Below are 26,467 nucleotides of genomic sequence, written 5' to 3'. Positions count from 1 at the left end.
TTGTTTTGTCTTTATGCAACAGGGAATTCTCCCCCTGTGTGAAGAAGTTTGATTATCTCAACTTCTTTCCTGCTTTTTTCAAACTTGATGCTGTCCTGTCCCTGGATCTGACCATTCACCTAACCTTCTCACTGTAAAAGTTCACAAATGGAACTGGTAAGTTATTTGGACAAGTTATACTGGTCAAGCTTTGTGCATCTGACAATGGAGATGTTTGAAGTGAATGTCTCCTGTCTCTTTCTCTTTGTCTCTCCCTCCCCCCTCCTCTCTCTCGCTCTCTCTTTCACGCTCTCTCACACTTTTTGATTTAAACAAAGGCATGTGAATAAAATAAAATAAGTATGTAGAAAGATAATTTAAAAATAAGGTACTGAATAAAATAAATGTAAGGTACGAAAAGCACTTTGCAATATTGCTCGGGTAGTGGGATTGTGATTCCTGACTTGACTACTCCAGTTCCAGTGGGGGTGAGGAGAACACAAATCTGGGCCTGCCTCTTCACTAACTTGATTGGAGCTAAGGGCTGAGTGTCTGCTGCACTACTGCTGCCTCTGTGCTTAGCAAGGAGTTGAGCAGCTTTCACTGAAAACACATAATGATGCCTGTTCGTAAAGACAGTCTGTCTCTCTTAATGAACACTACGCTAAATGACAAGAGGCTGGCGCTGAATACCATTCCTTTGAGTTGCAGCCTTTGAGTGAACAGAACACCCACCCCACTGCTCCCCGGTGAGAATGCAGCAACACTGTCTTTCAAATTCAGGCACTCCCTAACCAAACCTCAGTCTTTCAGACAGTTTACCATGGCAGGTGTCTTCAAGTTCACTTTAGCTGCAAGTTGGGTGCCTAACAAGAATACAAAAGGACCATACTTCACACTTCAAATTTGCCAGTACTTGCACAGGTTTGTTGAATAGGTCAGTGTAATCCAAATTTGACTAGGACCTGAGATAACATTACACACACTAAGCACTACTTCCCTTTATTTCCTATTTTTGTTTTCTTTTTCCCCCGATTTGCCAGTCAGACACAGTTAAGTATGAAATACTGTGCCTTTGGAAATGCCAGACGTTGAGCTGTTACGACAGTTATTTCTTCAGAGCATTACTTCAGAACTCAACTTAGTTCTGAAGAAGTAACTGTCATAACACCTCAATGTCTGGCATTTCCAAAGGCACAGGATTTCATATTTAACTCTGTCTGACTGGTAAGTCAGGGGAAAAATGAAAGGAAGAAACTAGGAAATAAAGGGAAGTGTTGCTTACTGTGTGTAATATTATCTCAGGTCCGAGTCACTGTAGACACTAGAGAACACAACAATCTACCCTCTAAGTGGCATTAATTTGTCAACCTCACTTAGTGGAGAAGTATTATTGACATTGGACAAGATGACCTATATCAATGAGACAGTAATGTAATGGTAATGTTACTGCTTAAGGGGCCCAGTCAATAAATCTGACATTGGAAAGCTAGTCTCACTAAATGAAAGTGAAACAAACATCCATTGTCATGTAAATTCATCAGTTTCACTGATTTCCTTCAGGGAAGGAGATCTGCTGTCTTTACCAGTCTGACTGGAGAGCAATGGCAATGTAGTTGACTCTTTCCATCCTTTTGAAATTGCCCTACTTGGCCATGGCAGCTCAGCATGAGAAACAACCTTGTCAGCAATGCCCACAACTCATTGGGGAAGTAAGAAATTTAAAAAAAATGATAGTCATGATTTGGAGATGCTGGTGTTGGACTGGGGTGTACAAAATTTAAAATCACACAACACCAGGTTATCGTCCAACAGGTTTTTTTTTTGGAAGCACTAGCTATCGGCCACCTGATGGAGGAGCAGCGCTCCGAAAGCTAATGCTTCCAAATAAACCTGTTGGACTATAACCTGGCGTTGTGTGATTTTAAAACACAATGATACAACACCTTTCAGAACCGAAGGAACTGCTAAAAGCTTTTTACAGCTGATGGAAAACTTTTGAAGTGTAGTCATTGTTTTATGCAGGAAAATGTCATGACCAGTCCCCCTCCTGCAGGCAGTGATGTGTCAATAATCAGATAATCTGTGTCGTTGATAGGCCAAGGTTATGGGCAAAATGATTGCTGATTGAAACCATGTTCTAAGAAAAGGGAGGGGGGCTCAATGTCACCTCTCCAGATTGGTGCCTCTGACCATGCAGCGTTCCCTCGGTACCATATCTGTAGTGTCAGTCTGAGGTAATCTGGAGTCTTTGAAGTTGGACTGCCCTCAGCCTCGGAGACAAGGGTGCTAATGCTGGCATGCAGAGTAGGGTTCCACTTACACAGTATACTGTCAAATGGAGTTGATATCAAACTTGTAACTGTGTCTCCCTGTGCACGAGTGTGCTTGCTCGCTCGCTGTTCTTTTGCTACCGGGTGGAATTGAGGCCAGATTGAAAGGTTAAAACTCTTTCTTCTCCTTGTTATAATTGTCCGAAGATCATAAATGAAAAGTTGGTTTTAAAATGTCAGTCAATGTCTCTTAGACCGTAAGGAATTGGAAATGTCCATATTTTCGTTGTGTTGTTTAGCATATTGTGGGTTCTATTTAGGTTCTGCAATTATTTTCATTTGTTTGCGGAATGTGGGTATCACTAGTTGGCAGCTTTTATTACCCATTCAGATTGTTCTAGAAAAGATGGTGGAGAGCTGCTTGAACTGTTGCAGTCTTTGGAATGTAGGAGTACCTTTGGTGCTGCTCGGAAGTGAGTTCCGGCATTTAGATCCAGGAACTATGGAAGAATGGTGATCCAGGTCAAGAAAGGGCGGAAAAGAAGGTAACTTATAGGTACTTCTAGGTGGTAGGAGTCTCAGGTTCAGAAGGTGCTGTCAGAGGAGCCTTGGAAAGTAATTCATCTCGTAAATGGTACACTCTGTTGTGATTATGCACCAGTTTTGCAGGGAGTGAATGTTGAAAAGTGGTGGATGGGGTGCCAATCAATTGGGTGTCAAGCCTCTTGAGTATTGTCCGACCTGCACTCCTCCAGAAATTTATTATTCCATCACAGTCTTGACTGCTGACTTGGTGGACAGACATTGTGAATCAGGAGTTTAGTTAATCTCAGAATTCCTAGTTTGATGTTGTAACCACTGGATTCATAAGCCTGGCCCAATTCATTTTCTGGTCTCTGGTGACTCCCAGGATGTTAATAGTATGAGATTCACTGGTAGTAATGTGGTTGAATGTCAAATAGTGATGGTCAGATTCTGTTTGGTTTGAGATGGTCTTCTGTGTTACCTCTGAAAGTATTTTTCCTGTTAGCAGTGTCTATGATTGTTGTCCGGTTATGTCTGAGATTTGGGTTGATGCAGAGTACAGGAGGAGATCTCATTATCAGTAAACATTATGTTTCATTGAATATTGTTTTCTAACTATGTGCAGGACCAGGCTCCAGTAGGTTTGGTTGTTCTGTGATCTTTCATCACTGATGATGTAAGACTACTTAATTTATGCATTAACATTAACCCTCACACTACAGTGTTACCTGAGCTGACATATTAGTGCAGCCCTCACTAATCAGCATGCTGCTTTGCCTTTGGCTGACATATCTTTGGTCTGTTTATGTGGGTATAATGTTCAATGCTCATCACAAATGAAAACATCTTATATAGTCATTTCCTTGGTATGGGATTTTGCTGTACATTAGTGGGTGGCACAGTGGTTAGCACTGCTGCCTCACAGCGCCAGAGACCCGGGTTCAATTCCTGCGTCAGGCGAGTGACTGTGTGGAGTTTGCACATTTTCCCTATTGAGCGCCACAGCACACAGCTGGAGAATCAGGTCATCACACTGCTCTGGACCTTTATCGTGGGTTTCTTCCCACAGTCCAAAAATGTGCAGGTAAGGTGAATTGGCCACACTAAATTGCCTGTAGTGTTAGGGGCAGGTGCAAATGTAGGGGAATGGGTCTGGGTGGGTTGCGCTTCGGTGGGTTGGTGTGGACTTGTTGGGCCGAAGGGCCCGTTTCCACACTGTAAGTAATCTAATAATTGGCTGATGTCTTTGCCATAACAAGAACACTGTAGATTATTTCCTAACCTTCTGTCGACTTGAAATGTCCTGTATCAATGAAAGCTTTATCTCACATCTGACACTTTGACCCAAATACCTAATGCAACTGTTTAACCGTATCATATTCTTGAGACCTTGATTCCATTTATGGGATTGTGCACTTTGCAGGCTATACCAGCATTTATTGCCCAGAGGGCAGTTGAGAGTCAACCCCATTGCTGTGGGTCTGGAGTCACATATAGGCCAGACCAGGTTAGGACAGCAGTTTCCCTCCTTAAAGGACATCATTGATCCAGATGGGACTTTTCGACAAAGACAATTGCTCTGTGGTCATTGCTAGACTCTTAATTCTAGATTTGTATTGATTTCACATTCTACCATCAGACATGGTGGGATTTGAACTAGATCCCCAGAGCATTCTCTGGGTCTCTGCATTAATATTCTCATGGTAATGCTACTAGGCCATTGCTTCCCTTTAATCATTTAAAAAGAACAAACATAATTGCAATTGCCAATAACTCAAAAATAAATTGTTTTTCAAAATCAGGTTTTGATATGGCGGACAATCACTTGTTGCTGTAAAGGTGTACTAGCAGTTATCATCATTTCTGAAAGCAATGCTGGAAATCCGAAATAAAATGGAAAATGCTTGAAGTATTCAGCAGGTCTGATTATCTCCAGTATTTTCTGTTGATTGTTTGAAAATGTAGTGTGGTTCCTCAGATTTTAAGCATGGAGAAGATATCATCCACTGTTGTGTGGTATTTACAAGTGTTTGTGAAAATTCTTGGGTAGGTGTGATTACATAAGCCTATTTGTTTTGATGCCCTGCAGCTGCAGATCAGATGCCTCCTCCTGACCATCTTTGCTGCCAGTATTGGTGGTACCTTCCAATATGGATATAACCTGTCAATCATCAATGCACCGACAATCGTAAGCCTAGAGCATTGGTCAACTTAAAAGGTCAGCTGTTTCCATATTTGGCAAAATTAGAGGCTAAATTAACACTAAATCTGTATTTTCTTTACTTCACATTGACAGTTCATCCAAAATTTTATCAATGAGACTTGGATTGAGCGCCACAGCACACAGCTGGAGAATCAGGTCATCACACTGCTCTGGACCTTTATCGTGGCTAGCTATTCTGTTGGAGGATTGGTCGGGGCACTTATTGCTGGACCTATGGCTATAAGGTTTGGAAGGTATGAACTACACCAGGGAATGTTAAAGCTAAATGCCAACTATCAGATGACTCACTGCCCATAAATATCTTCCTTTGTGTGCTATGAGTGGGATGTGAAAACTCCACTTCATAAATGAGAGTGCAGTGTAGAGTGAAAGTGAGATCAACTCGATGAGAAGGAAGTTCAGAATAAGAAGGATTGCCTGATCAATGCTTGTTTATTATTCTTTCTGCTAAAATGAATAATGTCTCTTTTTGTTTGAGTTTGATACTATCTTTGACTTTTTTAGTGAACCACAGATGATGGGTTTGTCCCTTAGAATGTTTCTTATTTGTTAGAATGCATCAATTTAGCACTATCTGGAATATCTCCTTATATGTTTGCCATTGCTTCCCTATTGACCAATCCTTTTAAACTGCCAGTTCATTCTTGCTAGCTGTGCGTTAATGCTTTTAATAGTAGCCTTTGACGCACACTTCTCTCCCTTAAACTGCATTTAAAATTCACTTGTATTATGGTCACTGCTACTCAGGGAGGTTTCATTATGAGATCAGTAATTAAGCCTATCTCATTGATCAAAGCCAGGTCTCGTATCGCCTGATCTCTGATTGGTGCCATAACACTGGATAAAAGCAAATTACTGCGGATGCTGGAATCTGAAACCAAAAGACAAAGTGCTGGAAAATCTCAGCAGGATTGGCAGCAGCTGTAAGGAGAGAAACAAGCTGATGCTTCAAGTCTAACTGACCTTTGTCAAAGCTGACTCGAAACGTCAGATCTTTTCTCTCCTTACAGATGTTGCCAGACCTGCTGAGATTTTCCAGCATTTTTCTCTTTCGGTGCCATAACATGTTGGTCTACGAAATTGTCTCAGAAACATTCTACACTACTTTTTCTCATCTGATTTTTCTGGTCTATTCATACCCCATGATAATTCCTGTGCCCCTTTTGACAACCTCCCATTATTTGTTCCTCAATACCCTGTCATACCACGCGGTTACTGCTTAGGGGTCTGTACACAACCCTGACAAGTGACTTATTGCCTTTATCATTCCTCATCTCCTCCCAGACTGCATCTGCATATGGTTTCCTGATTAACATCACCCGTGTCCATTATGTTAATATTTAGAATGCTATGTGTATTCAAATAAACAAATGCCTTAAATTTAGTCTTTTTATTATTTGTATAACCTCCATATATTTATTAATAGATTTTGTTTTGCAAATAATTTCAGGTTATGCATTGTGCTGCTAACATATGTGCAATATTTTAACTGGCATATTAGTTTTCTGGGCAAGAAATGTTGGGTGGGGGTTCTTGCCCAGAACACCACTAACTTAACATTGTTTCACATAAAGTTGCAATTTGGAACACAACCACAATTTTAAGTGAGGACTTCCTGTAATGCCAAGAGATGCCACTTGAGAGGGCAGAAGGTATTTCCGTTCATTCCTCAACCAAAAGCTGCCTCCCCTGACAGTGCGGCACTCCCTCAATACTCTATATATAAATTCAAATCGAAGCATCAGCTGGTATTGTCAACTGGAGCCCCTGGAGTGGGATTTGAATCCACAATTCTGGATGGATTGCAATAAATGCAGCCAATTTCAGCAGGAAACACAGTGGCTGGGCCCTCCTAATTACAGGAAAGGCCCTGCATCACTCTCCCAATTGGGGAAAACATTCTCTTAAGCCAGAGGGCCGGAGGTCTGAGCTGGGATTTCCAAAGTGGATGTCAATTAAGTTCATTAACGACCCTCTGACAGGCATTATCTCTGATCCTCTACCATTTGGTAGTGACTCAGGAATTAAATAGCAACTGCATGGTTTTTCCATGTCTCCAGAAGGCCGTCTAGTAAATTCTGTCAGGCTGAGCAAACTGACCAGAGCACCGTGGTACAGAGAGCCATTCCAGAGAGGGGGAGAAAAGAGAAGTGTAATTGTAATCAGGACAGTACAGTCAGGGGAACAGATACTGTTCTCTGTGGTCAGAATCCAGAGTCCCAAAGACTGTGTTGCTTGCCTCATGCCTAGGTTTAGGATATATCACCTGGGCTGCATTGAAACTTGGAGAGGGAGGGGAAAGATCCAGTTGTCATGCTCCATGTACCAATAATATAGAAGGAAAGAGGCTCGAGTGAGGGAATAGGGGCAGCAAAATTAAAAAGCAGAACTAAAAAGGTAATAGCCTCTGGATTACCACCTGAGCCATGAGCCAATCAGCATAGGGTCAACAAGATTAAAGAGATCAACATATGGCTCAAAGATTGGTTTGGGAGGAATATGTTTGTATTCTTGGGACATTGGCATCAGTACTGGGGAATGAGGGAGCTGTTCTGATAGGACGGGTTCTACCTGAATCTTGTTGGGACCAGAGTCCTGGTGAATCACATTAACTAGGGCTGTGGGTAGAGATTTAAACTATTGGGGAGGGTATCAGAATTGAACATAAAGGGGAAAGTGGGATTGCTGGTTAGTGATTAGTTGTTACCAGAAATTTAAAAAAAAGAAGAGACAGAATGTCTAACTATCTTATTGTACAGAGGAACTATAAAACTGCAGGAAAACTCAATAATAGAACCAACATAAAGGCTTTGTATGTTAATGCATGAAACATTTGGAATAAGGTAGACAAGCTAATGGTGTAAATTGAGGTTCAAAAGGATTTTAAACTGTTAAAGGAGGGCAGGGCTCAGGAGAGGTTATTAAAGTTTTCAGAGCAAGACAGAGTATGGAATGGGTGAGGAATCTAACTTCAGGCACTGCAAACGAGGGGACAAATATGAGGAGGGGGTCAGTCAATGCAGGACTGAGGCACACCGTATACGAAACAAGGTAAATGGGGTTGTAGCGCAGATTGAAATTGGCAGGGACAACGCTGTGGGTATCACCGAGATGTGGCTGCAAGGGAATCAGGGCTGGGTATTAAATATCCAAGGATACATCTCCTGTCGAGAGGACAGGCAGAGGGAGCAAGGTTACCTTGTTAGTAAGAAATGAAGTGAAATTGATAGACAGAAGTGATATAGGGTGGAAGGTGTAGAATCTGAATGGGTAGACTTGAGGAACCGCAATGAGAAAAAAGAGAATTCTGCACAGGCCTGCTCTCAGTAGTCAGGTTGTGGGGCAGAAAATAAATCGGGAGATAGAAAGGCGTGTACGAAAGGCACTATTGTAATAATCATGGGGACTTCAATATGTAGATGGACTAGGAAAATCAGGTAAGCAGCAGATCCCAAGAAAATAAATGTGTGTAATGTTGACAAGATAGTTTCTTTTTGGAGCAGGTTGTAGTAGAGCCCACTAGGAAACAGGCAAATTGGATTTAGTGATGTGTAATGAGGCAGACTTGATTAGGGAGCTTAATGCAAAAGAACCCCTAGGGGGCAATGACCATGATATGATAGAATTCACCCTGCAGTTTGAGGTGCGGCAATTGGAATCAAATGGAGTGGTATTACAATTGAGTAAAGATAACTACAAAGACATGAGGGAGGAGCTGGCCAGAGTTGGTTGGAAGGGGAGCTGAGCAGGGAAGAGAGTGGAACAGCAATGGCAGGGGTTTCTGGGGTTAATTCAGGAGGCACAGCAGAAATTCATCCCAAGGAAGAAGCAGCTTACTAAGGGAGGATGAGGCAACCATGGCTGACAAGGGAAGTCAGGGACAGTTTAAAGCAAAAGAGAAAGCATAAAATGTGGTGAAGATTAGTGGGGAGTTAGTGGATTGGGCACTGTTTCAAAACCAGAAAAGAATAATTTTTTAAAAAAAGCAGTAAGGAGGGTGAGCTAGCTAGTAATATAAAAGAAGATTGAAAGAGTTTATTTTTAGTTATATAAAAGGTAAGAGAGAGGCAAGAGTGGAACAACTGGATAATGAGACTAAAGAAGTTGTGCTGAGAGTAAAGAAATGGGAGAGGAGCTGAATATGTACTTTGCCTCAATCGTTACAGTGGAAGACACCAGTAGCGCACCAGAACTTAGAGAGTTTGGGGATAGAGGTGAGTGTTGTGGCTGTTGCTAAGGAAGGTGTTGGGGAAGGTAAATCGCCTGGACTGACTGGATTACACCACAGCGTTCTGAAGCTGAGGAGATTTTAGAGGTGATCTTTGGTGATCATTCAGGAATTTCTGAATTCAACGAGGGTCCCAGAGGACTGGAAAATGGCTAATGTAATGTACTGTTGAAGAAGGGAGGGAGAATACTCAGCAAGATGATGGCGATGCAGTAGAGCTGCCGTGGACGGCTCTGCCTAACAGTCAAGGCATATTGGTGTTTTTTACAACCCTGGTCAACTTATATGGAATTTTGTTAATTTAAAAGCTTGAAGAACACATATTCATTGATAATTTGGAGTGGGAAGGATGCCAAAAGGAAGAGGAGCGATCAAACAGCAACAGGAAGGACAGTCCCCTGCAGCACCGGGCACACCTCTCCCAAATCCCCGGGGAACATAACGGATTCACAGGAATTGGCAGTGGTGATGGTGAGACTTACCATGAAGGTTGAGGCTGCGATCGAGGAGATCCGTGCCCAGATCTGGCCCATCGCGCCCATGCTACAGAAGCATGAATGGGAGCTCCAGGGCCTCGGGGAGCGGATGGAGGAGGTGGAGGGTTGAACCACAGCCTCTGAAGCGATGATCAAGTCAGCATCTTGACAGATCTAAATCCTGGAACAGCAAGTATAGGCCTTACCGAGATCGGGTCGATGACCTCGAAAATCGAGGTTGGAGGACGAATCTTCGGATTGCCAGGCACCCGGAGAGTGAAGAACGTGGGGAACCCCCAGTCAGCCTCTGGCTATCACAGTTTCTGAGCCTTCAAATCGAGTCCAACCCGCTGCGTTTTGAAAGGGCCTATCGGGTGGTGGTGCGGAGGTCCAGGCCAGTACAGCACCCCCGCCTGGTCCTCGTGCACTTCCTCACATACAGCGACATGCAAAAAGTGATAGATGTCTCCAGATCACTGGGGAAAGATCCACAGGCATTGCTGCACAAGGGGTCAAAAATCATGTTTTACCAGGATTTCTCGGCTGCTGTAATTCCAAAGCGGACGTCCTTCAATGAAGTTAAAAAGAGGCTGAGGAACCTGGGCATCCAATACTCCATGAGATACCCAATGGTGTTCCGTTTCAGCCACGAGGAATCAATTTATACATTTGACTCAGTGGATAAAGCCAAGAACTTTGTAGACACTTTGAAATAGACCGATTGGTTTGAATAATACGGTTGATGTTCATCCTCTCTTCCTTCTTTCCCTGTATTTTCCCTTTTTTCCTCTTTCCCTAGTAATTATTTGTTTCCTGTTATATTTTTATAATTGGATTTGAACATGGGAAATTTTGTGGGTGCCCTTTGTTGTTTTCCCTTGTTTTTGTTTGTTTTCTCTTTTAGTCACAAGTAGGGATGACATGGAGCCGGGGTTGGCTGAGTGCTTATCCTGACTTTGTTTTCTTTTGTTGACTTAAGGATCATCTCCTTGTTTATTTACTTATTTTTGCCTAAGGCTGAGACGCAGTCCAGGCCTGAAGGAGCTATGCAGGAGAGGATGGATGGGGTGCTAGATGAAGGCTGTTCGTCTGTGGGGAGTAGGCCAGGGAAGTATTTAGCATGTCTGACTAGGAAAAAGTGTGCTCCCCAATCCATTACTGCAGTTAGGGATAGCTCCAAGGTCCTTACATACAATGCCAAAAGGATTAATGAGGCTTTTCGGAGTTTTTACTCTGAATTGTATCAGTCTGAAGGTTGCAAGGATTGGAGGGCTAAGATGGAAGCCTTTTGTAAGAGCCTGGACCTCTCGGGGGTAACTGTGGAACAGACCTCTCTCCTGGCCCTGATGGTCTCCCAAGCGAGTTTTATAAGGAGTTTATATGGATTCTGTCAGGGCTGAAGCTGGAAATGTACAATCACTTCTATATATATGAATGCCTACCATCATCTTTGAGAGAGCTAATATCTCCCTCATTCTTAAGAAGGGGAAGGTTCCTGAGGATTGTGCCTCATGCAGGCCCATCTCTCTATTAAATTCAGATCTTAAGATTCTGTCTAAGATTTTGGTGCTGAGATTGGAGAAGGTGTTGTCCTATATTGTCAAAGAGGACCAGACAGGCTTTATAAAGGGCCGTAGGTCCTCTAATAATAATAGAAGGTTGCTGAATATGATTCAAGCACATCAGCAACGATCGATTCAGGGGTTGGTGATTTCCTTAGATGCAGAGAAAGCATTTGACCGGGTGGAATGGCTGTATCTCTTTTGTGTCTTAGAACAGTTTGGGTTGGGTGGGGCCAGTGTTGTTTACGTTGGTGATCGAGCTGCTGGCAGAGGCCATTCGTCAGAATGTCCACCTAACTGCTCCGGAAGAAGAATCGAGGATACACAAGATTACACTGTATGTGGATGATGTCCTTCTGTTTTTATCGGACCCGATGACCTTTGTACCCCATTTGATACAATGTATTAATTCATTTGGGGCTATTTCAGGATATAATATCAACTTTGCAAAGTCGGAGGCTATGCCTTTGGGGGACCTCAAGGAAGTGCCAGAGGTTGAAGGTGGCCCTAAGTTCCCCTTTAAGTGGTCACGGGTGGGTTTCCGATACCTAGGTATCTTTATTACCCCCATGTTTGATCAGTTGTTTTGGATGAACTTTGCTCACCTGCTTGACAATATTAGCCAAGATATCCAGAGATGGGAGGCTCTTCCAATTTCATGGTTGGACCAAATAGAGTGAGGGTTGCTTATCCAAGACTTCACCACTCACCACCCCCCCCCCACCCCCCAACCCATAGTTGGTATGCCAGGGTTCCGACTAGGGACAGTGGACTCAGGGTTCAAACTATGGGCAGCAAGAAGAGTTTCCAGTTTAGGAGACTTGTTTGAGGGGGAGGTTATGATGTCTTTCGAGCAACTGAGCCCAGCAGAGACCTTTTCTGTTTTTTAAGGATTTCATCACTTTTCACTAAGCCCAATCAGCCTGATACAGAGAGGTTGTTGCTATGTTCCACAAGCACCCTTTCAGTTAATGCCCTCTATCACTTACTGGGTGGCAGGGCCTGGCAGGATATGAACTGGTTATGTGAGGTCTGGGAGCAAGAGCTAGGAGTGGAGATCTCTTCTGAAACGTGGGAGAACATATAGGAGAATACTCGAAAGATCTCAATCTGTAATAGGACGTGCACTATACAGTTAAAACTTCTGCACAGGGTTCATTTGGCACCGGATCGTTTGGCGAAGTTTAAAAAAGGGGCATCTTCAATATGCCCCAAATGTAAAATAAGTGTAGGTATTCTTACCCATTGCTTCTGGACATGCCAAAGGCTCCGTGTTTATTGGAGCACTGAGGCGGGAGAGATAGGGAGGGTATTGAGGACTGAAGTCAAAATAGACCCGATATCTCTCCTTTTATGTCTACCGAATTTATCATCTTTAGACGGGCACAGGAAGAAACTATTTAATATTCTTACTTACTGTACACAGAAGAATGTTCTGATGAACTGGGTGTCTGAGAACCAGCTGGGCTTGCTGGGATGGTAGGAATTAATTATGGAGCACATTCCCTTGGACTTTTTTTACAAACATGGTGCACCATACAACAGACTATTTTTATAAGACATGGCAGCCCTACTTGAGTTATTTGGATACAAATCTTAACTATCTTAACTAAGATGTTTGTTTAACCAGGATGGTTAGGTTTGCTGAGGCCTGGGCCCTGGAGGGGGGAACTCCTGGGTTAATACGGGTATATATACAATGCTCCCGTTCTTTTGTTTGGGAACTTTGCGCTGAGCGTTGTTATTTTGTGTTCTTTTGTTGTTTTGTTTTTGTTTTTGTTTTTGTTTTATTAGTCACTTACTTATTTATCAGTATTGTTTTACACAGTGTTTGGTTTTGTATTTAGGGTTGGTTAGTAGCTAATAGACAGTAGTTGTATTGTAATTTATGTTTTTCTTGTTATTATACTGGTATTTGTTATATTTTCAATAACTTTATATTTTGTAAAGTCAAAAAAACGTTTTTTTTTGCTAATAAATATATTTACAAAAAAGAATGGCATTTCAAGTGGGCATTTTCATTGTTAACCAGGTTGTAATGTCAGAAAGGATACAAATTTTGGAGTCTGGGAATAACCAATTGACATCTAAGTATATCCTTGAACAATTAATAAATTCCAACTTTGACACTGATGCATTGCAGTTAACAAGGATTTTGCTATCATTGTCATGGTGTAAACTGCTCTCAGACCAGTCGCATGATATATTTTATTGCAATTCTTCATCTTCAAACTAAGTTAACCATATTAATGATGTATAAAACTGATTGCAGACACCAGAGTTCAGGTCTCTGCGATGTATGAAATATTGACAAGATGTCTTGAAATAACAATTGAAACCTCCTGAGTGATATTGGAATGTTAACCATGTTGCTGCGCCTTGTCTTTATATTTTCCGTCATTATGTTAGTTGTTGCATAACTGAAAAATCTATTGTAGTTTCTTTTCTTAGAATCGCTGTTTCATTTTTAGACTTGATAACATAAAATTCCTCTTGTAGATGGAGCATGCAAATTAAAATATTACAAGTGATCGGGTCACCTAAGACTCATCCCCTGTAAATCTGGCACAAAGCTTTCTCACCCCTAAGGCAATTGATTTAAAAAAAATATTTTTCATTGTGATAATGTTATGTCTAGACTTGACAGTTATTGTGCTTACAGTCTAAGGATTTTCAGGTTAAGAAAATGAATTCTCCTTTATACTGTATGCAAATTGTGTTGTAGTCAACAGAGGGTGAAAATTGAAGTCCAAATTTGTTACCATTTCATAGTTTTTGTATATATCCAATAAAACTTGCTTGACCTGGATTGATTTTTTTTCTTAATTATAATGAATGTACTTAAAAAATTCCTTTAAATAGTAGTTGAAATGCTTGGTTTTTATACCATTTTTGAAGGTGCTATATAGTGTATATGCAATTGGTTCTATTTCACACACTTCCTCCAAAATGAAGTTACCTTCTTGTGCCATGCAAAAAAAAACACAAGGGAGGGAGGCAAAGGATAGGAAACTAAATGCCAGTTAGCTTGATCTCAGTCGTTGGTAAGCTTTTAGTGTACTTTATTAAAGATGAGACTGCAGAGTATTTGGAAGTGCGTGGTAAAATAGAGCTGAGTCAGCGCAACTTTATCAAGGGGCGGTCTTACCCAGCAAATCTGTTAGAATTCCTTGAGGAGGTAATGAGCCAGTTAGACAAATGAGAGCCAGTGGATGTGATCTATTTGGACTTCCCCAAGGCCTTTGACAAGGTGTTGCACAGGAGGATGCTAAACGAGAAAAGATCCCATGGTGTTAGGTGCACGATACTGCCACGGACAGAGGATTGGCTGACTAGCGGATGGCAAACAGTGGGGATGAAAAGATCTTTTCCAGGATCAGTGGAGGTCCGCAGGTATTGGTGTTGGGACCACAACTATTCACGATACTCATTAACAATCTGGCCAAAGGAACTGAGGACATTGCAGCTACATTTGAAGGTGACACAAAGATAGGTGGAGCAACAGGTGCAGAAGGACTTGGACAAGTTAGGAGAGTCAGCAAAGAAAAGGCAGATGTAAAACTTTGTGGAATGTGTGTAGTGATACAGTTTGGTAGTAGGAATAGAAGTGTATACTATTTTCTAACTGGGGAAAGGCTTTGAAAATCTGAAGTATAAGGGAGTTAGGTGTACTAGTTTAGGGTTTTCTTAAATTCTGCATCTGCCCGTAGTGTTAGGTAAGGGGTAGATGTAGATGTAGGGGTATGGGTGGGTTACGCTTCGGCGGGGCGGTGTGGACTTGTTGGGCCGAAGGGCCTGTTTCCACACTGTAAGTAATCTAATCTAATCTAATCTAAATTAACAGACTGGTTGAATTGGCAATTAGGACAACACATGCAATGTTAGCATTCATTTTGGGAAGGCTAGAATACAAGAGCAGAGATGTACTGCTGCATCTGTATAAGGCTCTGGTCAGACCACATTTGGAATAGTTTTGGGCTCTGTATCTAAAGAAGGATGTGCCAATATTGGTGGGGGTCCAGGGGAGGTTTGCAATAACGATCGTGGGGATGAAGGGCTTCTCACATGAGGAACAGTTGAGAACTTCTGGATCTATAACCAATAGAGTTAATAAGGCTGAAGGGGATCTCATTAAACTTAGAGAATACTGAGAGGTCTGAATAGAGTGAACGTGGAGAAGACTAGAACCTGAGGGCACAGCTTCAGAGTGAATGAACAACCTTTTAGAACTGAGATGAGGAGGAATTTGTTCAGCCAGATGGTGGTTGAATCAGTGGAATTCATTGCTGCAGATAGCTGTGGAGGCAAAGTCATTCATGTGTATTTAAGATAGAAATCGATAGGCTCTTGATTGGTAAAGGAATTAAGGGTTATGGGGAGAAGGGAGGAGAATGGGTTTGCGAAACGTATTAGCCATGATCGAATGGTGAAACAGTATTTATGGACGGAATGGCTTAATTCTGCTCCAATAACATGGTTTTACAGAGCCGCTGGGGTGAGTGTGGTTGGGGGGTGGATGGGGGTAGTTGGCTGTTTGGACGGGATGGAGTTTTCCCTCATGGTGAAAGTACTCTGTGCCTGATCAATCACCTGGCATTGGGAAGGAGGTTTGAGATGCAGATACCCAAAACCCCTGTACTTTTGTCTGACTCCCCCAATCCTCTTCCAACTTCCAACTCCCCATCCCCATCCTGTCTTCACTCTCCTTTGGTCTAGGATATCATGATGATCCTGGACCCTCTGGTGGCTGCCAGCTACCACTGCTCCCATTGGAGGATTGAGGAGCTGCTGGCCTCTGATTAGCTCTCAGCAGGCTGGACGTTGGCCATTGGAAGTCTTGATTGTGTGAAGGGCCCCTGTGGTGGCTAATTCAGTGCCTGAAAGGCAAATGTTCCTAGTGGACATGACCCCCCCCCCCTAAACAGAGCTGATGGGACTTGCCTGCTGAGGGTGTCACCAGTGGTGCCAGCCATACAGAATCCTGTCCAGAATGTGCAGTCACCAAGATCTCAGAAGATCTCTGATCTTCCTCAGCACCACAAGGGGAATGAATCAGGGATAGCCCCTAAGTTCCATTTAAATAATTGTGATAATTGGAGTGTGAATTTCAATTCCTACACGGAATTTATTGCTGTTGTGATTATGATAATGTGGAGGCACTTCCATCACATTTTACCAACCAACTTCAATTGCTTTTTATTTTCAGGAGAAATTTGCTGCTGCTAAGCAATGCTTTCATACTGGTTGGTGCTTTGTTAATGGGGTTAAGCAAAACACTCAAATCCTTTGAGATGATTTTAATTGGGAGACTCTTTACTGGAATAAATGCAGGTAACTTTTGTCTAATAATTTAAGATTGCCTTCACACTCTTTCATGCAAGGAAATCATACAGGCATCAATGAGATAGCCCAGAGTGAGATGGAGATGGAAATTTCTCCAAGGCATTGTTTAGATTAGATTACTTACAGTGTGGAAACAGGCCCTTATTCTACAATTAATTTAAAGTTCAGCATTGAAGGTTTGGGGCCTCTTAATTTAGCGTAAATCTTTTGATTTAGTCTGTTTGGAAATATTCCTCCAACTTGATCAAACCTTCTGTACTTCAGTTCAGTTGAGAATTATCTTTACATAATGACTATTAACAGAGTCGTCTGCAATTGTGAAGTATTGTCATCTGTTAATCAGCTGTGGGACAATGAAACTATCACACACAGAATTTAGTCTGGTCCTTGCCAGATTTTGGGTTATAGGTACTTACAACAGTTAGTGTAGGGTTAGGTGGAGAGTAGCATCATTTTGGTGTTTGCCCCAGTGCTTACCATCCTCTGACCCTCTGAAATAGCATGTCTGGATGGTGAGCCTGCAAACACCTTCACCTCCCCAGAGTTAAACGGTCTGTAACTCAGGATGTTCAAGCTCACACTCCAAAAACAGGCAGTATTTAAAATTGAGCTCCTTCAGTAATTTCAAGAGAACTGTGGAAAAATGAAGGCAGGGGTATAAAAAGTAAGACTTCATAGAATCCCCACAGTGTGGAAACAGGCCCTTCGGCCCAACAAGTCCACACTGACCCTCTGAAGAGTGTGCCACCCAAACCCATTCCCCTACCCTATTACTATACATTTAACCTTGACTAATGCATCTAACCTACATACCCCTGAACACTATGGGCAATTTAGCTTGGCCAATTCACTTAACCTGCACATTAAATTAGATTAGTTTCCCTCCTGTGTGGAAACAGGCCCTTTGGCCCAATCAGTCCACACGGACCCTCTGAAGAGGAACCCACCCAGACCCATTTCCCTCTGACTAATGCACTTAACACTATGGACAGTTTAGCATAGCCAATTCACCTGACCTGCACATCTTTGGATTGTGGGAGGAAATCGGAGCACCCAGAGGAAACCCATGCAGACATGGGGAGAATGTGCAAACTCCACACAGAGACTGGAATCGAACCTGGGTCCCTGGTGCTAACCACTGAGCCACTGTGCTGCCCCCTTGTTATTTAATACAAGGTAATGTCCAAGCTATAATCCAGTGCATTGTGAGTCAGGGTTATAGGCTACATTAATGCACTGTTATAGACAAAAATAGATAAAAATGTCCCTTTTCTTTATTGTTCCTTGGAGTGAGATTGTCACAGGCAAGGTCAGCATTTGTCCATCTTTAATGTGGTGGTGAGCCGCATTTTGCATCTGTGATGTGCATTGCTGCAGATTTGTATATCCCTTTAATCTTGACTCTCACAAATTCCTTTTTCTTTTTGCTCTGAGGTGTGGGAATGAACATTAACCCCATGTATCTTGGTGAGAGTGCACCAAAGGAAATCCGGGGCCTGGTGGCCTTGTCATTTGCTCCATTCACTGCAGCTGGGATAGTACTGGGACAAACCATCGGACTTAAGTAAGTCATGTTTCCTCCTCAATTAAGATAATTATGCATTCTAGAGATTTAAGGTTTTAGTGTACATCTGTTTCATTATCATCTGTTCCCACAGGAAGCGGGTTGTGGATATAATGAAACTTGACCTTACATCTTGTGCATATTTCCAATATATAGATGATACCTTTGCATTCTTTGAATTTACAGCTTCGCGTAAGGATTTTCTTACACCTCTTGACATTCTCCATCTAGTGCTTGGATTCATTTTTGCAATGAAGTGGTCTAATGTACTCCCTTCCTTCGATGTGCCATTTGAGAAAACTGTGATTGGGTTTTCCACATTGTCTACCTTGAATCTATACTCACCTGTTAGTATGTTTTTGTATCTCCATGTGCTATAGGATTAGCCTGATCAGTAATCTTGTAAGTCAGGCCCTAGCCATTTGCTAATGTGGTAAGGTTGATAAAGAAATGGAATATACCAAAGCGATCCTGTTTGTAGGAAATTAAGGAATTTTGCAAATTGGCAAAGCCCACCACAGTCAGACCTGAAAAGTGCCTGGTCAGGTAACTCGGGAAAGGCAAAGCTCTGTAAACTGAAATATTGAACAGGTTAAGGTAGCCATTTTATGCTGCTGCTATGTAGTGGCTACAGGAGTGGCACTGACAGGATACTATTATCAGTCCAGAAGGACTTTCTGCCTACAACACAACTGAGGAATTTTGTGTATGAATTTCATTGCTGGCGGCACACCAGGTATGTAGGCCATTTATTGTTTCGTCTGTTGTTTGTAACTGGTAAGTGAAGATTGTACTGGAGTAGTCCGTGCTTGCAAAATGCAGAACCAAACATCCACTGTTAGGTGTGATTCTGCGATTCAACAGCACTTGGCTAATAATTCTAAGTTAATAACTACACTATCAATTTAGAATAATCATTAAAACCCATAACGTGGCTCACTTACTCTTGCTAGGCACAACCTATGTTTATACACTGGGTCCTATTCTCCATAAACAAAAACAGTACATTCAAGGATTACGTCTCTTTTGAATTATTTGGGATTTTTGCACCGTAAAATCTTGGCCAATCAGATTCACATCAGATTTTTGGGGAGGCAGTGGCATAATGATAAAGTCACTGGAGTTGTAATCTGGAACCCCAGCCTACAGTTCTGAGTTTATTTATTCAAAACCCACCATGGCAAATGGTGAAATCTGAATGCAATAAAAATCTATAATTAACTAGTCTGATGGCATTTGTGTAACCACTGTCTATTGTTGTTAAAAACTGATTTGATATTAGCTAGAGAAGGGAATTTGCCATCTTTACCTGACCTGGTCTACACATGACTCCAGATCCACAACAATATGATTGGCTTTTACTTGACCTCTGGGCAGATTAACAATAAATGCTGCTCCAGACAATGACAACAGCATCCCATGAATGAGAAAAAAATTCGACATGTCTTTTGATCAGCATCTTTTTCTCCTGCTATGTAAATTACTGTGATTGTTTGAAATTTGGCATCCTTGTGTTTGTCCTAAAGACGTAAAGCTTTGATAACTTGGCTGTATTTTAATCTGTTATTAATTGCGTCAGGCAAAATAACGTTCATTATTTGAAAAATCCTAGTTAAAGGTAATGGTGTCGCTGAATATGAAAGATCCTGTTATTTTGTGCATTCACCTCTGAGAAATGACACAGAGCGGTAGCTGCACCTAGCAGCCACTCAGATACAGGGGATTGCATTCATTCCCACACCTCGGAACAAATGGAGAAGGGAAATTCCACAAGTTGCAGTTAAAAAGCCAGACAGATTTGGACATTCTTTCTTTACATCGGCCTGTAATTCATTTCTGGGTAGCTGTTATACTCTATTTGAACCGTGTTTAGATCCAAGTCTCTAATCCACTTTCAGGTTCTTACTATTCTAAAACCAAAACCATCAGAACCTTGTTTTAATGCTGCATATTAACTATAATCCATTGTAGGATATACATTGTTTCTGTTTGATTTACAATGTGCATTTTTAGTATGTTCTTGTTATTGCAATGATATGCAGTTATTCCTGGTGTTATTGTCAGTGACTGTCAGCATAGGTGACAACTACATATCTATCTCTACAATGTTAAAAATGTTGCACAGAAAAATATTCTCGATATTGTTGCATGATATCTGCAACATCCCTGTTTGGTTATTTCTAATTGATTGGTATGATAATTGTAAATGTGATGCAACTATTGCTGTGAGTCAGTTCTTAGAGGTGAATGCTTTCCAGGAATTGAAAGCAAGAGGATCTTTTGATGCCTTCACATTCAATGACAATCCTGACTGTGAAATAATTGCACAGAGACTGGTATCCTGTCACCACATCATACTTTATTTACATGTGCACCGTTACTGTGACCAGCCAGCTCAGAGTGAGCAGATTCTGAATCCCCTGTTTGTATTTATTTTTAGTTTATCAAACTGTACAGAATGCAAACAAACAGTTAACAATGAACAGCAGTTTGCAAGAAACAACATTTTACAGGGGAAAGGGGCAGCAAGGCCAGAACCCGAATCCCACCATCCAACCAGTTCGGAGGGAAATGAGGACGGACCTCAAATCCCACCTTATCTTATCAAAAAGGAAACAGTAAACACAAGCCCATACAAAACAGTCTAATAAACTGAACAATAAAACTGTGCAGATATCACAGAGACTCCAGCAACCCAGCAAGCCACCCGTCCCTCCCACCTTCCGGCCTCAAAGTAGCCCGCCCCTACACATCCCCTGTTTATATATTTTTTTTCTTTTCAATTTTTTTTTGCTAAACTGAGGAGGTTCTAAATCTCCTGGTTGTATATATATTTTTTTCTCTTTACCCCCACGGTAGTGCTTATATTTTTCCCCAGCACCCATGTCGTGTGTGTGCAGGTGTAGGACGCAGTGAAGAACAATAGGTACACAAATCTTTATTTGTATTCCACCACCAGGAAGAAAGGGAACACCCAAGTGGCCAGTAATAAGCAGATCCCTTCACATCAAAGGGCAATGCTGTGTGATCAAACAGTGAAGGGGAGGGTAGGGACTAAATCAAAATTGAGTTGGAGGGGGAAATAATGCACTTCACTCCCTGCGGCGCCCACCTCTCCCTGATTGGCTCAAGGGTGTTGGTGGACACTGCGTGCTCCTTCTCCAGAGGCACTTGGGCTCGGACGTAATCCCCTGTTTATTTTTTTTTTCTCTTATTTTTTCTTTCTTTTTTTTTCTTCTTTTTTTTCTTTCCTTTACACCCCACACTACCGCCTAAGTGCGGTAGTGCTTATTTTTTCCCCAGCACCCATGGTGTGTGTGTGCAGGTGTGAGACACAGTGAAAAGACACAAAGTGCACGAATCTTTATTCAATTGCCACCACCAGGAAATAGGAAAAACACCCGAGTGGCCAGTGACAAGCACTGCCCTTCAAACCACAGGGCAATGCTGTGTGAGCAAAACAGTGAAGGGGAGGGTAGGGACTAAATCAAAATTGAGTTGGAGGGGGAAATAATGCACTTCACTCCCTGCGGCACCCACCTCTCCCTGATTGGCTCAAGGGTGTTGGTGGACACTGCGTGCTCCTTCTCCAGAGGCACTTGGGCTCGGACGTAATCCCCTGTTTATTTTTTTTTTTCTTTTTTTTTCACAAAGTGCACAAATCTTTATTCAATTTCCACCACCAGGAAGATAGGAAAAACACCCGAGTGGCCAGTGACAAGCACTGCCCTTCAAACCACAGGGCAATGCTGTGTGATCAAAACAGTGAAGGGGAGAATCCCTGGTCATTTTTTTTTAATTTAACCCCCACACTACCACCTAAGTGCGGTAGTGCTTATTTTTATCCCCTGCACCCATGGTGTGTGTGTGCAGGTGTGAGACACAGTGAAAAGACACAAAGTTCACAAATCTTTATTCAATTTCCACCACCAGGAAGATAGGAAAAACACCCGGGTGGCCAGTGACGAGCACTGCCCTTCAAACCACAGGGCAATGCTGTGTGATCAAAACAGTGAAGGGGAGGGTAGGGACTAAATCAAAATAGAGTTGGAGGGGGAAATAATGCACTTCACTCCCTGCGGCGCCCACCTCTCCCTGATTGGCTCAAGGGTGTTGGTGGACACTGCGTGCTCCTTCTCCAGAGGCACTTGGGCTCGGACGTAATCCCCTGTTTATTTTTTTTCTTTAGGACACCCGGGGACCAATTCTGTTTTTTATTTTTTTTTTGTTTGGCCAGTCACAACTCCAGGGTGTCAGTGGACACCCGCGTGCTCCTTCTCCAAGGACACCCGGATCCCCTGTTTATATTGGTCAGCCGGGGCTCCTTGATTGGCCCAGGTTTACAACCTCAATTAAGGATCTCATAGTCAAGAAGATCCACCTGGTTCCAATCACGACAGACTTCTTTCGCCTATAACTGGGTCTGTGATAGGATCTGTATTGTATTTGCTACTCACAGCTAGCTGATTGTTGTTATTATTAATCTATTATTTTCAACTTTCTCTGAAATTTGCCGACGTATCTGCTCTTCTACCTCTTCATGACTGCTGATAGTGTGAAGTACAAGGTGTAATTTGTAGGAAATGAAGTCTTTTATCATGCTAATTACAGAGAGATTTTGGGCACTGAAGAATTGTGGCCGCTACTGCTGGCGTCTTGTGCAGTGCCATCTCTGATTCAACTCCTCACTCTGCCATGGTGCCCAGAGAGCCCCAGGTATCTGCTGATTGACAGGGAGAACAAGAACAAGTGCATGAAAGGTAAGCGAATCAGAAGAAAGAATGAATATTTTTTGTGTATTGGCTCAGAGACCTTGGGAGTAGCTAGAATAGTTGTTCTCTAAGTGATGACACGAAGCAGACCTTGCACTATTTTAAAACGCAGAGCTACGTCTACTTTCTCTGCTATGTGAACATTCTTGCCCTGGAACGTCTGTCCAAAAGGGCCCATAGCCCTCTGACATCCCACTTGTGTATCCATCAGTGAAGTCACTATAATCCGAGAGGACCATAGGATTGCTCTTTCATTTCAGAGAGTGAGTGATGGTGATTTAACCTGAGGGTCACCACACTTCATGGGAGGGGAGAGGTTGAGAAGGAGGGACCTTCATGGTAACGTCATCCAATGCCGGAATGGAACCCATGCTGTTGGTGCCAGTTATCCTCACAAACACAGTCTTTCCTTCTGCCTATCATTCCTGATCTCATCCTGATGTAAACTTCTCATACACAATCCTTGATAGTTAGCGTTCTCTGGACTTGTTAGTCCCATTCTTCAGTTTTACAGGGACATATTGATCTGCTGCATACCCTCCATTTCCTTTTTAAAAGACTCCCTCTGCTTGGATGTAAAAGTCCCTATCAGCTGTTGCTCCTTGTCCACTTTGACCAGGTCTTCTGTTTTCATATTACATTTTCCCTGCAACAGATTATAGTCCAATAGGTCTATGTCCCACAGACCTGTGCACTTCCCTGCACATCACCTGACAAAGGAGCAGCTCTCCAAAAGCCTGTGATTTCAAATAAACCTGATGCCGTGTGACTTCTGACCTTATCCATCCCAGTCCAACACCGGCACCTCCACAGCATGACTTTTAAGAGCCTTGGATGTAGGCCACCTGTCAGTCTTTGGGTTTAATAATTCCCTGCACTTCGTGATGGCGATTATTTTAAGTTCCTCCTTCACATTTATGTGTTGATTTTCAAGTACATTTGGGAAGTTCTCCAAGTCTTTCACTGTAAAGACAGACATAAAATACCTGCTCAATGCTTCTGCCATTTCCTTGTCTTCAGTAATCAATTCCTCAGATACTCTGTCTGGAGGATTAACCGTATCTTTAGTTGCTCTTTACCTATTTAAATACATGTAGAAACATTTACTGTATTTATAATACTTGTTAGTTTCCCTCATCCCCTACTTTCTCCCTCCTTTTAGCACTTTGTTGCTGCTGCTTCAAATCTGAATAAATTTCTGACCTACCACTAATCTTTTGCAGATTTGTACAGTATTTCTTTCAGTTTGACAGATCCTTAATTTCCTTATTCAGACAAAGGTGACGCATCATTCTCAGAGAAAGGAATCTTTCAGGGGTCTGACTGATGTAGGCTCCGGTGAGATTTGTAGCAGAATCTGACTAATTCTGCAAGGTCTCCAGCGTACCTTATTCCAAATTTTATGCTTTTGACAAGCGGCAAGGCAAGATTCAGACTGGGCAGTGGCGAGTTGCCAATGAAGGGGAATTATTGCTTGTTAAAAAGAACCTTGTTGAAAGTGCAACTTTCCTCGTTAATGTTCTACTTACCAGACTCGCTAAATAAGCTCAACACTGAGAAACCTCTGCTGGAAGCCAGTGCAGGTGCTGAGCAGTTTCATCCCTCAGCTTGCTTCAAAGGACCTCAGAGGATTCCTGCAGTGCAGAAAGAGACCATTCAGCCCGAGTCTGCACCAAACCCCTGAAGAGCAGCCCACTCAGACACACCCTTTCCCTGTATCCTTCCATTTCCCATGGCTAATCCACTTAGATAGCACATCCCTGGACACAATAGGCAATTTAGTACGGCCAATCATCCTAACCTGCACATCTTTGGACTGTGGGAGGAAATGGAGCACCCAGAGGAAACCGATGCAGACACGGGGTGAATGTGCAAACTCCACACATACAGTCACATACAGTCACCTGAGGCTGGAATCGAACCTGGGTCCTTGGTGCTGTGCCTCAGCAGTGCTAACCACTTAGCCACCATTCATGCTGCAGCTCAAGGTACAATCCATGGGTACCAGTTGCACACATCGCTTGTCCACAGAGGTTAGCAATCCCTCACGATCCTTGTGACACCTCTCCAGTAACTAGCTGGTTGCTTAGGAAGCACAGTCACCTATTACAGGATGCACCAACAGCTAGCCTTGAGAGGGTGCAGCAGGGGCATTTTGTATGCCTGGGCGGGCACTCAGCTCATGGATTGGACCCAACTGGATCTCAGCACTTCTTGCTTTCTCTCATAATGCTCACTTATTTAGCACCTTACAGCATGCTTGCAGCATCCATGCCTTGTGTGGTCTTGCTGTGACATTTCTGTTATCGCATTGGCAGTTCAGCCAGAGCCAACAACTGTCAATAATGGTGTATTGATGTGTTCTTTAGTGCAGACACGCTGCTTCTCATGCTTATCAGCAGGGGAGGGAGGAGGATAAGAGGGGACATCCTTGCTGAATAACACAATGACGAGCATAGGAGGTTGAGAGGCGACCGTATAGAAGTTTATAAAATAATGAGGGGCGTGTGTAGAGTTAATGGGAGTTGTCTGGGGACTTGCACATTGTCAGACTGAGGGTTGCTAACACAGGGGTCTAGTCAGTTATGTCTTGACATTGCTTGTCGAAGATGGTCACAGGTCCAGTTCTAATGCAGTCCGGGGATTTTGTTGGCGGGTGGCGATGGGTCAGTGCCAGCGGGGCTGGGGAAATCAGTGCTGACAACAGGAAAGCAGGAACATTTGCAGAGGTGGGGATAAGGGCAGTGACAACAGGGAAGCTGAAAGCAAAGGGGGTGTAGGCAGAACAGAATTGGAGAGCATGTTGAGCTACAGGATGACATTTTATTACCAATTTTCAACTTGCTATTGGAATTTGCAAATTGAATTCCACATCTCAAAAACATGGAAGTCAGCAACAGTGATGTTCTTAAAGGCCACTACTAGTTGAAGGAAAATCACTATTTGTCCAACTTCCAAAGACGTGAGAGGCGCACAACATTACTTCCTCATCTATCATGTAAGTGTAAAAATGGTTTGTACAGGATACAGTGAGGAATAGAACATTTGGAGCTGGAAAGGTGTGGGAGTGCTGCTGGGACACATCAAGTCATACAACGTGGAAACAGACCTTTCAGTCCAATTGGTCTGCACCAACCATGTTCCCAAAATAAACTAGTTCCACCTGCCTGTGTTTGGCCCGTATCCCTCCAAACATTTTTTAATTCATGTACTTATACGAAAGTCTTTTAAACATTGTATCTGTACCTGCTTCCGCTGGAAGTTCATTCCACACACGAAACACACTCTATGTAAAAAACGTTGCTCCTCATGTCCTTTTTAAATCTTTTTCCTTTCAAGGCTGGTTACTGGGGACAAGGCCACTCCCTGTGACTATGGCTCATGACACCTCTGTCTAACCCCTGACGATGCAGAGCATAGGTTTGATGATGCCCATTTGGGCCTTGGTGGAGCAAAATAAAGGGCTACTGAAGAGATGGTTCCTCTGCTTGGACTGGTCAGGAGTTTGGAAGTATTGTCCA

The 26,467-nt window shown here is 42.6% G+C and overlaps 1 protein-coding gene across 4 annotated transcripts in view; it reads left to right on the top strand.

Annotated features, from left to right (window-relative positions):
- The window catches only part of LOC140487864 (solute carrier family 2, facilitated glucose transporter member 11-like), a 63,939-nt gene that overhangs the window by 5,898 nt on the left and 31,574 nt on the right, over positions 1-26,467 (top strand). For 2 of the 4 annotated variants that reach the window (XM_072587224.1, XM_072587223.1), the window contains exons 2-7: positions 23-156; positions 4,867-4,965; positions 5,074-5,234; positions 16,474-16,598; positions 18,045-18,174; positions 22,786-22,934. In XM_072587224.1, coding sequence (XP_072443325.1) covers positions 148-156; positions 4,867-4,965; positions 5,074-5,234; positions 16,474-16,598; positions 18,045-18,174; positions 22,786-22,934 — 673 coding nt within the window. In that variant the 5' untranslated portion in view covers positions 23-147. The remainder of the gene's footprint in view (positions 1-22; positions 157-4,866; positions 4,966-5,073; positions 5,235-16,473; positions 16,599-18,044; positions 18,175-22,785; positions 22,935-26,467) is intronic. The other 2 variants (XM_072587221.1, XM_072587225.1) reach the window with 1 other exon arrangement.

The sequence above is a fragment of the Chiloscyllium punctatum genome, chromosome 17 (genome assembly GCF_047496795.1).
Source record: "Chiloscyllium punctatum isolate Juve2018m chromosome 17, sChiPun1.3, whole genome shotgun sequence".
Lineage (NCBI taxonomy): Eukaryota > Metazoa > Chordata > Chondrichthyes > Orectolobiformes > Hemiscylliidae > Chiloscyllium > Chiloscyllium punctatum.
The sequence above is the reverse complement of the archived record's forward strand: the minus strand, read 5'-3'. Positions and strand labels throughout refer to the sequence as shown.